This window comes from Microtus oregoni, unplaced genomic scaffold (genome assembly GCF_018167655.1).
Source record: "Microtus oregoni isolate MIOR12 unplaced genomic scaffold, Mior012 000017F_ref0000208, whole genome shotgun sequence".
NCBI lineage: Eukaryota > Metazoa > Chordata > Mammalia > Rodentia > Cricetidae > Microtus > Microtus oregoni.
This window is the reverse complement of record NW_024543076.1, coordinates 33,653,988-33,667,931: the sequence shown is the minus strand read 5'-3', so window position 1 is coordinate 33,667,931 and position 13,944 is coordinate 33,653,988. Positions and strand designations below refer to the sequence as shown.

At 43.5% G+C, this 13,944-nt stretch overlaps 1 protein-coding gene across 1 annotated transcript in view; it reads left to right on the top strand.

Moving 5' to 3' along the window:
- The first annotated feature begins 333 nt into the window (after positions 1-333).
- The window catches only part of Ube2w (ubiquitin conjugating enzyme E2 W), a 48,072-nt gene continuing 34,461 nt past the window's right edge, over positions 334-13,944 (top strand). The window contains exon 1 of the mRNA XM_041667468.1: positions 334-393. Within this exon, the coding sequence (XP_041523402.1) occupies positions 379-393 (15 nt within the window). The 5' untranslated portion in view covers positions 334-378. The remainder of the gene's footprint in view (positions 394-13,944) is intronic.

The window sequence follows — 13,944 nt, the reverse complement described above, 5'->3', positions numbered from 1 at the left end:
TTACACCTCTATCTGGGAAAACAGAATGAGACCAAATGAAAAAGGGACCCAAAACCCCGCGGATGCTGACAACTTCCTGACCTCGGCGTACTACTGCGGGAAGAGCCCGAGCAGCGCCCCGCCTGCCCCTAGAGCCAGCCGGTCTGCGTGTAAACTGGCTGGGATGCGAGGTACCCAAGGCGCCAGCCACGCCCTGCCCCGCCACGCCCCTCCCCGCCCCCGGGCGCCCGCGCGCCAGCCAATGGGACGCGCGGACCCCTTCCCATCGGCGACTCCACCCCCGTGCCCGGGATGTTGGGCCCCCGCGGCGTGACGCGAGCACGGCGGCTCCGCCCCCTGCGTCTCTGGCCTCGCTGGCCTTGGGGGGATGGTTTCATCATGGCGTCAATGCAGGTGAGCGGAGCTGCTGCAGCGGGGCGGGCGTGGGGGCCGCCGAGACGGGGCGAGCGTCGGCGCTGGGGCGGCGTCCGCGGCTTCGGGGCCGGCTCCGGGCGGCCTTCCCTGACCCCGGGGGCGTCGGGGATCACTGGTTGGCGAGCGGAGCGGGGGTGTCGATCGGTAGCCGCGGACAGTCGCGGCCGCGAAGTTGTGGCATAAAGGCGGCTGCGGGGAAGAAAGGGCGAAGTTCGGCGTGCGCTCCGCGGTCGGGGCTCCGTTCCGCGCCCCCGCGCGAGGACCGCCGCGGCTTGGCTCCCCGGCCGCCGGGGAGATGCTTTCCACCCCCCTCCCCCTGCGCTCCCCGGCGGGGTGGAAACAGCTGTGCCCGCCGCCGTCGCCCGCGGAAGTCCAGGCGGCCCGAGAGGGGCAGAGCGTGGGGCAGCCGGCGAGCGCCTCGCCGAGGACGGCCGCTTGCCCACGGCGCTCCGCGGCCTCTGCCCGGCCTCCCACGCGCAGCCTCGGATCGCACGGCTCCTGCCTGCTCTTCTTCGATCTTCATCCCGTGCCCCGTGGGTGCCTCCTCCTGTTAGCCCGCACTCCGGGGCATTCCCCGGCAGCCCACGTCTCCTTCGAAGCCGCCCTTCGCCCGTGTCCCCGGCGTCCTGTGCCACCCAGGGTGCGAGCTCGTGGGCCTGCTTCTCGGCCTCGGGAAAAACTCGCTCTCTTAATATATTTTTTTCCCCACTTAGGATGCCCCACCCTTGCGGACTCGGTTTGGCCGTGGCTCCTTTGCCCTTCTTCCCCAGACCTTTAAAACCTTAGTTTGGTAGAAGGTGCCTGTTAACCTAGGTCCGATCAATCTGACTTGATGGCGGTTTTCTTGCCTTCCAACTTAATATACTCCTTTCCCCCCCTTCGAGATCCAAGGAAAGATTTTTTTTTTTCAGGCAAAGATGGCAACCACAATTGTAGTTTCTAGAAATTGCATTATCTATAGTTGGCGTTTAATTTACAGCCAGGGCTGGAGGTGTTAAAGCAGTAAGAAGAGGGCAGAACTCTTGTAGAGTGTTGGCTAAACGCCCTTTGGAGTTTTAACATCCTCTAGAGTAAAGAGAAACCACATTCTCCTTAGAAGAATTCTTGGCTTTTGTTTCTAGAAGAATAAGCAAGATCTCGTTGTTGGCGCTTCTCTGTGCTGGAAATGTTTTTCGTTCTTGCGCATTTTCCCCCTTTCACGGTGTCTTTCAACCTGCTTTCCTACAATACTCTCCGCCTTTGCGTGTCTCTCTGGCCTCTCTGCAGAACAATAAAACTGCAAGTACCATTTCTAGTTGAAGAGATGTCACGAAACGGTGCAGCAATAACAAGAACAATTTCAGGAAACGTTATACTTGACACTCTCCCCAGAGACCTTAGCGAAGTTTCGTCATTTGAGGCCAGAAAAGGAACTGTGGCGCACCAGTTGGACAGCAGATGGGCTATATGATTGCTTTAACACTTTTATCTGTATTAAGACATTGTTTGTTATGACCTCTCAAAGATGAGCTGATTTAAGACTAAAAATAAAGATTAAAATCCACCACACTTGGGATTGTATTTGGCTTTGGCAGGAGAGCTGGTTAGCTCTTACACGTAAAGTATTTGGAAAAAAGCAGATTGTTTCTAAGAGGAGTTGATATTTTTGGTATTTACTCTGTGTCTTCAGCAGTGGGGATGTGCTTTTTATGCTGGTTCTGAGCCTCAGCCACCACCTTAGACTCTAGCACAAGGCTTTCATTCCTTTGTTTTCTGATTAGCGTGGGGAACTGATCCTTTCAGGTTTTCATTACTGTTAAATCTTGACCTTTTGTATGTATTTCAGAGTATCTGCTAATTTTATTTTTTTGGGGAAATAGCATTTTGACGAAGATTTATTTTTATTGTGTGTGTTGTGTGTGTCTGTGTGTGGGTGTGTGCATGTGAGCGCAGGTGCCTGTTAGGACCTTTCTGATCGACTGGAGCTGGAATTATAATAGGTGCTTGCGTGTTGCCTGATGTGGGTGCTGGGAACCAAACCAGGATCCTCTGCAAGAGTAGCTCTCGCTCTTAACCCCTGAGCCATCTCTCTGCCCCATAGCAGACTCTTTGAAGGACACTTTGCTGTGGTTTTTATTTCTGTATCTTTGTACAAAGTTTATTTCCTGACCGTTCTCGCAACAGAAGTTCGGTCTTTTCAAAATAATGTAATTTAAACATAACATTATAACTAAATGATCAAATGTGTTCATTAACTCGGCAAATATTTTTATCTAAGATTAGATTTCCATATCTTACTACAGAGGGGTTATTATTGCTGAAGAGATTACTTAAATTGTAATCAGAGCTCTACTTTAAAAACATGCCACACTGCGCACACGCAATGTGGGATTTGATCACTTGATATCAATGAAATAATTTTTATTTACTATAAAATCAACTTAAGGCAGTCTTTCATTTTCTTACTAGAGGAGATGAGATTTAAAGCTGATGTTATAATTGCTTTTATTTTTATTTATTTATTTATTTTTTTATTTTGGTTTGCCTGTCCTGAAACTCACTCTGTAGATCAGGCTGGCCTTGAACTCACAGAAATCCTCCTGCCTCTGCCCCACAAGTGCTGGGATTAAAGGTGTGCACCACCACTGCCCAGCTTGCTTTTATGTGTTTTATCTTCATTTTTGCTATGTAGCCCAGGCTGACATCAGGTTGGAGATCTTCCTGCGTGGGTCTCCCGAGTGTGTTCCCCTCTGCCTGCCACGGCTGACAGTGTTCTGTCCGTGTTTGTCCGCTTTGTTCCTCCACACAAGCTGTTTTAGTACACTAAGGTAGACGGTGTTGGAGTCTGTAGCACCTCACCAGGGAGCTGCGCTTGAACCATCAGGGAGGCAAGCTCTTCATTGTGGAGCCATGTCCTGTGGGAAGCTGCTGTTGCTAGCGTTTGTCAGGACACAACTCGATGTCTTTCACACCTAGGTGCGGTCTTCCCATTGTGCTTCCCCGCCTAGTTCTTTTAAAAATAAAGTCAGCAGTCACCACGGGAGATTCCAAGATAATATTTTAAGAACTCTTTCTTTAAAAAAAATTTTTTTAGATGTATTAATTTTTATGCATATGGGTGTTTTGTCTAACATGTATATCTGTGTACCTGGTGCCTGAAGAAGCCAGAAGAGGGCATTAGATCCTCTGGAATTGGAGTTACAATTGTGAGCCATAATGTGGATGCTGGGTCTGGCTCCCAGGTCATCTGGAAGAGCAACAAGTGCTCAACTGTGGAGCTTCTCCAGGCCTACGAACGCATGCGCGTTTTTTTTTTTGTTTTGTTTTGTTTTTTTGAGACAGGGCTTCTCTGTATAACAGCTTTGACTGTACTGAAGCTCACTCTGTAGACCATGCTGACCTCTAATTCACAGAAATCCACCTGCCTCTGCCTCCGCCTCCCAAATGCTGGGATTAAAGGTATATATCACCACTGCCTGGTGAAATACTTAGACTTTGAGACCTATTTACAAATTTAGAATTTAGCCATTTTGTTCAGATTCCTTTTAAATAGATGTTTTTAAACTTGACCTGATTGAAGCTGGCTGTGGTGGAGCAAACCTTTAACCTCAGTACTTGAGAGGCAGAGTCAGGCGGATCTCTGAGTTAGAGGCCAGTGTGGTCTACAGAGGTAGTTCCAGGACAGGCAAACTTACATAGTGAGACCTTGTCTCAACAACATTTTTTTTTTAACCTGATTGGGGCAAGGTGACTGAGTAGGAAAGGCAATTTGCTAAAATTTATCTGGCATGTTTTCCTAATTTGACCCCTTTCATAAAGTCTATAGTCTGAGGAATTTAGCACATAATAGCTGATGTTTGACAACTCTAAATAATGTAATTGCAAGGGTGGTTATTCTTTGTGGACCCCCCTTTTTTCTCTCTCTCTCTGTCTCTCTCTCCCTCCTCCCCCCCCCCAACCTTTTCTTTCTGTGACAGGGTCTTAACATGTAGCCATGGCTGTCTTAGGACTGGTTATATAGAGCAGAACTCACAGATCTTTCTGTCTCTGCTTCCCAAGTGCTAGAATGAAGGGTGTGCACCAGCACCGGCAGCCCAGCGTTTTTCATCCTCTGTCTCTGAGCTGGATCTTACCTTGGATTGTTCACAGCACTTTGTTCAAGTTATTGGCTATAGTGATTGGGAGAGGTAGCATATGGCCTCCTACAGTATTGCTGTAGTAGTCTGGTTGCCTTGACAATTAGATGCTACCTTGCTATTTGTCGATGTCATGATTAAGGTTTTAGCATCAGAAATTGGAAAATTGTCATCTTGGTTTCTGAAGCTTATTGACTACCAGGGAACTTGAATTCTGATGTCTGAGGTTCTCTGGGTTCTTAATCATATGGTAGCCAGAGGTGTCAGAGCAAGTGCCAGGGAACTAAGTCTGCATAGTGTAGAGCTGAGGGTGCCATGTAGATGATGAACATAAGTGATTAAAAGAATAAAACGATGCTAATCCTCTCCTTTTTATTTCATTTCTATCACTTAAGCTTTAAGGGATCTCTTGTATATTTGTCTTGGAAGTATGTAGATTTTTAACCCTTGAAGTTACCTTCCCAAACGATTCCCATGAATACAGGCAAAAGTACTTGTATCTTTTAAATTTGGACAAACTTGTAAGTATAATAAAGTTTTGTCCATCACTTGCTGCTTCAAGGAGCATTCATGAATAGCATATTTTGCTTTAGTTAATTGAAAATCTGTTAAACAGTTTTTTAGTGGCAAAGTTGAATAGCTACACAGGAACTCTTTAAATTTTAGATGAACATTATATAGTCTAAAAAGTTGTTCGTTGTCTTCTATGTGTTTGTAAAATTTATTCTAAGTACTTCTGTGTTTTTTCTTCTGAATTCTTAACTGCAGTTTTGTAAAAGTCAGGTAACTTTTATTATGACTTAGCAGTTTTTGTAAACTACTTATTTGGGGAAGTGAACGCTTCAAAATTTTATAGTAATAGCTAAGTAGTGGAAAAGATCAGAAACCAAGTTCTGGAATGTAGTGACGCTGTACATCTGAAGGTAATGGAGATTTCATGAAGTTTGGCATTGCTGAGAAGTTATTGGCATGATTAGTTAGCTTTTCAGTCAAGAATTAAGCAGATGAGCTGGGGATTCGCTGCCAGCAGCAGCACTTATGCCGAGTGTACGTGAGGCTCCGCATTCCATACTCCACATTGACAAAGAGAAGGAGCAAGTACTAACAGTACATTGATTTATAACCTCTATCGTTAAGAAATTGAAAGGAAACTGGTGTGGTAGTACACACTTTTAATCCCCAGCACCCAGGAGACAGGGACAGGCAGATCTCTGTGAGTTCTGGTCTACATAGCCAGTTTGAGGACAGCCAGGGAGGGCTTCATAGTGAGTGAGACCCTGTCTAAAAGGGAGTGGGTGGGGGGAAGAAATATTCCTTAACATTCTTAATAAAAGTACTTTATGGATCAAATTACATGTGTATTAGCTGCATACTAAGAAAATTGTAATGGCTTTACTCTTTAAAGACACTCTTCTTTATCAAGGACAATAAAAGTGTGATCTTGCATCTTTCAGGTGATAGCACTTTTGTTTATATTTATCTAAACATCACTTGTTTGATGACATCTATTGCATCGTTCTGTTACTGAGTGATCACTCTGTGAATGTATGTTGTTCTCATTAGTTAATAAATAAAACTTCTTTGGTCTATGGCATGGCAGGAAAGAGCCAAATGGGAAATCCTAGCAAAGATACAGGAGAAGGGCGGAATCTGGGAGATGCCAGCCAGCTGCCTAGGAAGCAAGACATGTAGAAAATGAGGTAATGCCATGGCCACATGGCATTTCATAGATGAATAGAAATGGGTTAATGTAAATGTAAGAGCTAGCTAGTAATAAGCCTGAGCCATCGACCAAGCGTTTATAGTTAATATTATACCTCTGAGTGATTATTTGGGAACTGGCAGGTGGGAGAGAAACCTTCATTTACACTCCAATTGGTATCTGCTCATGATTAATATCAGCAAAAGACTCGTGTTTTGGAGATTTTAAAAGTTTCCTCACTTGATAGTTTTTGAGTATAGGTTTTTGATCACAAAGAAATACTCCGTGCCTCTGCGATGTTAGGATTAACGAACATGGGCTCTGGAACCCAAGGCTCCAGAATGAAGTGTTGTCTTGTTACCTGAGAACCCATGTTCCACAAACAGCAGCATGCAGTGTCGTGGGTAAGACAGAAGAGCAGCAGAGATGAACATATGTAAAAGTGCTTTTGTTTTATTTGGTTTTGAAACAGAGTCTCCTGATCCCATAGCCCAGAGCGGCTGTAATTTTGTTATCCTCCAAGTGCTGGGATTACAGGCATGTACTCTGACATCCAGCTGTAAAGTTGCCTTTTTGGATTCTCTTCCCCAACCATGGTTTTTCTTCTGAACTAGGAACTTTAGATTCGTCCTACTCCATCGTCAGACCATCTGCAGATTCTGTCAGTCCTACCTGCAAAAGAGATCCAGAAATGGAACTGTCTGTACATTACACCAACACCATTCCTTTCTGGATTAGCAGTTTCACTGATGATTTTCCTGCTTCATTCTTGGACCCTTACAGCCTTCTTTCCCACCCATTAGACACTCAGCAAAAGACAAATGGCCACTTCAGTCACAGCCTGACTGTGGCTTCCTTACCTTGTTCAATCTGACAGGACTAAGGCAGTGAGTGACTCTCAGCCCATCGCATATCAGATATCCTGCATATCAGATATTTACATTACGATTCATAACAGTAGCAAAATTACGGTTATGAAGTAGCAATAAAATAATGTTATGGTTGGTTCCACAACACCAGGAACTGTATTACCAGGTTGCAGCATTAGGGAGGCTGAGAAGCATCCCATAACCTCTCCCAGATACTCGGGTTCCTATTATGTATTGGTTCCTGCTGTGCCCACTTCAGGCCTTTGCTCCCTGTCCCCATTAGATCTTTAGATGGATTTTCTCAGCGAGACTTTCCCTGACTGCCCAGTACAGATAGCAGCCCCCCCCACTAGTAATTTCCACATTGCTAAGTCCTTCAGAATTATGATTTTATTGGAAAATAAGTAGCTCATTTCCTCTTGAGGCATTTCGATGGCTGGTGTATAGGATGCCCTCTGAAAATGTTGAGTGAATGAATAACCACATCTTCTAGAATCCAGTAGACTGGATTTGATTCTAGTTTTGTGTTTTAATAGCTATATAACATTTTTTCCACTAAGCATAAAATAGGGATGATAAATAATCATATTTGATAAAATTGAAGATTATCGCATGTCATAAACTTTGAGTTGCTTGGGAGTTTTAACTATGATACGGTAGGCCTCCAGATTTACACCCTCTTGCAAGAGTTTTGTTTTGTTCGTCCTTTTGATTTCTGGTCTTTGAGTTGACTACAGTAGGGAAAAACAGATTGTGTCTCATGAGGACTCTTTATTTTCACATCACAGGAAGGAGGGCAGAAGAATGGATTCCAGTTAGTGTGTATTCTCGGCCAGTTGTCTTCATAATTTGAGATTTGGCCAAGTAAGATTACAAGCCTTCTATGCCAGTTGTAAAAGCCAACTTCTTCCTTTAAATTGAAGTAATGGGCTGGGTGCTAGGTCAGTGGTCAGCTTCTGCCTAGCACAAGACGCTTATTCTATTTGTACTCTGCCCTCTCCAAAATTAGTTAATTATAAAATAATTCAATTGTTATAAAGTATATATTGCAAGGCTTCTGATATACCCACCGCCATGAATAGTTTCTCATGCTTTCATCAACCCCAGAAGAAGCCTGCTTTTCGCAGTGACTCCCGTGTTTCTAGTCCCCCTACTCTCTTTGCAGTTCTTAGGTTCTGGCTGACTCCCTAAGCTTTGCAAGTTTTGAGTTTGTCTGTGGTGAAGATCTTAGTAGTATTCTCACTGGGGGTGGGGCAAATAATACTCGTATTTTATGGTTTTAAGGCATTTTGTTTATCTATTTGTCAAGTTGATTTTGTTTCCTGTTTCCATTCATCAGTTGATAATTCAGATTATTTCCGTATTGTGAAAACAGTGCTGCATTTTTCTGTGTTCTTGCATATTTTAATTTGTTTCAGATGTGTATTGAGGAGTAAAGTTCTAGTTTAACCTTCTAGTCTATAGAGAAAACTTTTCTTGATGCTCTGTACTCATAACACTTGATATTTCTGACTTCATTTTCTCCCATAAATCATTTATCTTATACCAGCTGGATGCTCTACAGTTCCGTCTAGTTCATATACTGACCAGAGTTAGTCGGGGCCTTCAAGATGCCCTGTTTAGATACTAGTTATGAGCATAGTCTCAGGTTACTCCCAAATTCTGTCTGACTAGCCTCCAAACTGAAGAGTCTCAGCTAAACCACTCCCCACACTTTCTGTAATATTCCTGCATTGACTCATAGTACGCCAAGACAGGGTACACAATTGGTTGTGTAGTATAAGGAATTTTTGACTTTATTGTTGGCAGTTCTGTCTTAGCATTTTGGGTACTAATATTACAGACATGAGGCATCACACCTGACTATGAAGGTATTTTTATTTTTTTCTTTCATTTTTCCTTTCTTTTTTTCTCTTTCTTTCTTTCTTTCTTTTTCTTTTTTTTTTTTTTTTGTTGTTGTTGTCATTGTTGTTTTCAGACAGGATCTCTCTATGTAGTCTGGCCGTCCTGGAACTCTACATAGGCCAGGCTGGACTTGAACTCACAGAATCTCACAGCCTCTGTCTCCAGGGTACTGTGAGCAAAGGTGTTCATTGGCCCCACACTCAGCAATGATGGTATTTTCAAAGGATACAAATGAAGAGCCAGATGAGTTGATGCACAGTGAGATTCCTAAGGGTTCTGAGCTTTGGAGTCTGTTCCTTGGAGTTGGAATGCAGATGAGTTGTTGCTCAATCTAGAAGCTCTCCAAACTCAGCTCTTCGAGACTTTTCCCCCTTGAGACAGAGTCTCATGCATACCAGCAGAGTATCAACTTTCTGTGTAGTTGAGAATGAACCTGACCTTCGGATCCTCCTGTCTCTGTCTCCTGAGTGTAGCTGAGTTTGCAGGGATGCTCCCCTTTGTGCAGTGTGGGGTTTGGATGCAGGTTTTCATGTTTGTGGGGCAAGCAGTTAGCAACTGGGCTACATAGCTATGCTCTTGTTGACTTTGGAGGTTTTGTTAGGGCGGCACGATTGATGTAGTCATTGGTCCTGATGATCATCACCTCCCCCTTTAAGCCTCTTCCTATAGTTTGGGATGATGGTCCCTCAGAGTTCCAACCTTGTAATTTCTTCAGTTGGATTCTTTGTTAATTAGTCTTCCTTCTCAGGATAGCTCGTACCTCCAGTTAATTTTTTATATCATTAACATATAAGAAGATACTTCAGATATTCCAAGGGTTTTAGGAATTGTGTGCCACACAATTGTAAGATGACCTAATACAGCTGTCTCTCGGTGTCTGTGGGGATAGGTCCTCAATTCAGGCTACCAAAATTCTTGGTTGATCAAATCCTTATGTAAATTGAAATAACATTTTTATATACTGTGTGCAGATTTGTGTGTGTGTACATGTGTGAGTGTTTTATGAACATGATAGCTTAAACTGGCTTCAAACTTTCTCCCTGACTCAGCTTCCCAGCTGCTGAGACCTATCTCTGTATACTTAAAATCATCTTTTGATTACTTCAGCTTAATATAATGGGATATGACAATATACTATGTTTTTTCTTGAATAATTACAGAAATATGTTGAGTCCAGTTTTAGCCCCTGACCTTCCCCGAGTCTCACTCTGGCCCTGACTGGCTTTGAACTTGCTATGTAACCCAGGCCAGCCAACTCTCCTGACTCTTCTTTCACCTCCTCACACCTGGCTTCCCCCCAGATGTTTTGGATCCAAAGCTGACTAAATCTGAAGATGTGGAACCTTCTAATATGGAATCCTTGGATACTGAAAGATTATATATACATACATATATAGTTTTGGTTTTTTTTTTCCAGGGGGGGGGGTTAAGACAGGATTTCTTTGTGTAACAGCCCTTGCTGTCTTGGAACTCACTTTTTAGACCAGGCTGGCCTTGAATTCAAAGAGACTCACCTGTCTCTGGCTCCTGAGTTCTGGAATTTAAAGGTGTATGTCAGCATCACCCAGTTTTCATTATGATCTTTAAATTTATAGATTGATAATTTAAATTATCAATGATTAATAATGTTGAACATTTTATATTTATTGCTCATTTAGATGATTTCTTTGAAGAGGTATCTGTTCAAATCCATTTTCCATTTAAGAAATTGTCTCTATTGTCAAGTCATAAGAGGATTTATTAAATAATTTATTTACTTATTTTTTTTGAGACAGGGTCTTTCTCTGTAGCCCTGGCTGACTGGAACTTTCTGTGTAGACCAAGCTTGCCTAGCACTCACAGAGATCTACCTTCCCCATTTTAGAAGTGCTGGTAGCTGGACAATGGTGGCGCACGCCTTTAATCCCAGCACTTGGGAGGCAGAGGCAGGCGGATCTCTGTGAGTTTGAGACCAGTCTGGTCTACAAGAGCTAGTTCCGGGACAGGCTCCAAAGCCACAGAGAAACTCTATCTTGGAAAAAAGGAAAAAAATATAAAGAAGTGCTGGTTGATTAAAACCAGGCAGTTTGAGGCTAGTCTGGTCTACAGAGTGAGTTCAAGCCAGTCAAGGATACACAGAGAAATTCTGTCTCGAAAAACCAAAAAGTAGAACTACCAGGATAAAAGGCATGGGCCACCACCCTGAACTTTGTTTTTAATGGTGTGTGTGTGTGTGTGTGTGTGTGTGTGTGTGTGTGTGTGTGTGAGAGAGAGAGAGAGAGAGAGAGAGAGAGAGAGAGAGAGAGAGGGAGGGAGGGAGGGAGGGAGAGAGAGAGAGAGAGAGAAAGAGAGAGAGAGAGAGAGATATCGCGCGTGCTGGAGGCCTGAAGAAGGCATGTTGGATCCATTGGAGCTGGAGTTATAGGCCTTGTGAGTCACTTGGTACTTAGAACCCAAAGCAGAGTCTTCAACAAGCACTCTTAGCCACTGAGCCACACTCCAGCCCTGTAAGAGTTTGTGCATATAGCTTTGGAGCCTGTCCTGGAACACATGTAGACCAGGCTGGCCTTAAACTCACAGGTCAGCCTGCCTCTGCCTCACAAGTTCTGGGACTAGAGAGAGTGCCACCACCCCTGGCTACATCTGGATTTTCTGAGCACTAGAATTGTAACTCATACATTAGTCTGTGATTAATTTAAAACTCCTTTTGAATATGGTGTATGATGTATGTAGTGTTTAGTGCCAGCTTCTTTTCCTTTTGAAATGGAATATGTGCTGATTGAAAGCCCATTGGGTTTGATAGTATCAAGCTGGTAAGAGGGCAGCTGACTGCAGATGAGAATTTATATCCCAGCCCTGCTAAAACATTTAATCCTAGCAAACGATTACTGAGACTTCATGTGTTTCTCTGTCAGTCTTTAGTAAATTAAAAGGTATTAAACTTAAAATGCCATGGGACAAACATTTTATAGTCGATTGTCCCAGGTATAAATCTATCTTTTCTTTAAACGTACCTACATTTTATGAATGACTCCATAAGATTTTTTTTTTTTAGTTGTGGAGATAAAATACAGAAATTAAGCTTACTTTTTACTAAATTAAGGAAGATTTGTTAGGAAATTAGGTACTGGACTTTGGAAGAGGGAATGGTGCTGGGTCTTCATTGTTGCAGATTCTCTATTTGAATTTACTTACTTGTTTAAATTTGTCTGAAACCCTAAATCAATTATTTTGCAAATTCATTTGCAAAACGGTGTGTGTTCCCCTGAGCACACACTGAAGGTCAGACGAGGCAGTGTTCTGCTGACTGCAGGCAAGTATCCTTTCTGGGGTCCATTTGGTGTCCTGTGTTTTGCATTTTTGTGCTTTTTGTTGATGATTTCTTTGTTTAAAATTAGCTGCAAGCATAGTACTGAAGTGCTGTTTGGGGTCCTGAGTTCATGGTGCTGTCATGGAGGTTAGAGAAACCACTTGTGTCAGATAAGGTTCTCTGAAGCAGGAATTGGAGTGATGTGCTGTGAGTTTGCTGCTGCTGAGTTAACGATGTGTAGTGAATAGCGACATTGATGTATTTATTGTGTGTGGTGCTGGGTATTGAGGGTAGGGCCTCATGCATGCTAGGCAAGTGCCCTACTGATGAATTGTATTTTCAGTCCAATAAGGGATCTTTAAAGAGAAACACACAAAAGTGAGGTTTACTAGTGGTTAACTGATGAGAATGTGAGGAGAATCATACAGGAAACTGTTCCCTCTATCCTGAGTTTTGTATTCACGGATTCAGTGTTTGCTAAGATACTGAGTACCGTGAATACTGCAAATTGACTGTTCTTTAGGTTTCAGTCCATCTTTGAGTAGGCAGTGTAAGCCAGATTGAAGCTGGTAAGATCTGTGCTGCTACATCCAAGTTCCTTGTTTCTACTTTCTCCAGTAGTTCAGTGACTTTCTCGGTTTGGTTTTGTTTTCCAAGTTGGCCCACACAATTCAAACCAGCTGTTTTCAACTTTGGCCTCATTTTAAGTCAGCTGGGAAATTTACAAGTCCCCAGATTATGATTCAGTTGCCCTGGCGTTTGTTTTGGAGTTGCTCTTGACTCCTTAGGTAATTCTTTTTCTTCTTTTTAAAAAGACGTATTTATTTTCTGTCTTGGTGTTTTGCCTGCTTGTACGTCTGTGCCCCAATTGTGTCCATTGCCTGAGAAGTCCAGAAGAGGGCATTGGGTCCCTTGGAACTGGAGTCACAGACAGTTGTCAGCTGTCACGTGGGTGCTGGGAATGGAACTCCTGGTCCTCTGAAAGAGCAGCCAGTGCTCTTAACCTCTGAGTCATCTCTCCAGCTCCTGTTTGTTTGAGGCAGGGTCATTCTATGTAGCCCTGGCTGTCCTGGAACATGATCTATAGACCAGGCTGGCTTCAAACTCAGAGATCTGTTTGCCTCTGCCTCCTCAGAGTGCTGGATTGAAGGTGTGCACCGTCACTTATATAAGGTATTTATTTTAATTTGGGTCCTTCTTTTAAAAAAATTCATGTATATATGTTTGTGTCTGCTATGTGTATGCAGGTGCCTGGGGAGGCCAGAAGAGACTTCAGCTCCCTTGGAGCTGGAGTTAAAGGTAGTTGTGAGCTGCCCAACAGGAATGCTAGGGACCAAACTTTGGTCCTCTGGAGAAGTAACCAATACTAATGGCTAAGCCATGTCTCCAGCTCCAGCTGGAAGACAGTTTTTATCTCATGTAGCTCAGGCTAGCCTAGAACTCACTATATGGTTGAACTCCTGATCCTCTTGCACTTGGGAGGTATCCCAAGGGCTGGAACCGTAAGTGTGTACTACCATGCCTGGCCATAAGTTATTTTTTAATAATGCATTATGTTTTTATCCAGGGTGCTGGAAATGGAAGCCAGTTTATCCTTTGACACATTTCTGCCTTTGCTTTCAGTGTATAGCAGTTTTCTGCTGTCCCTTT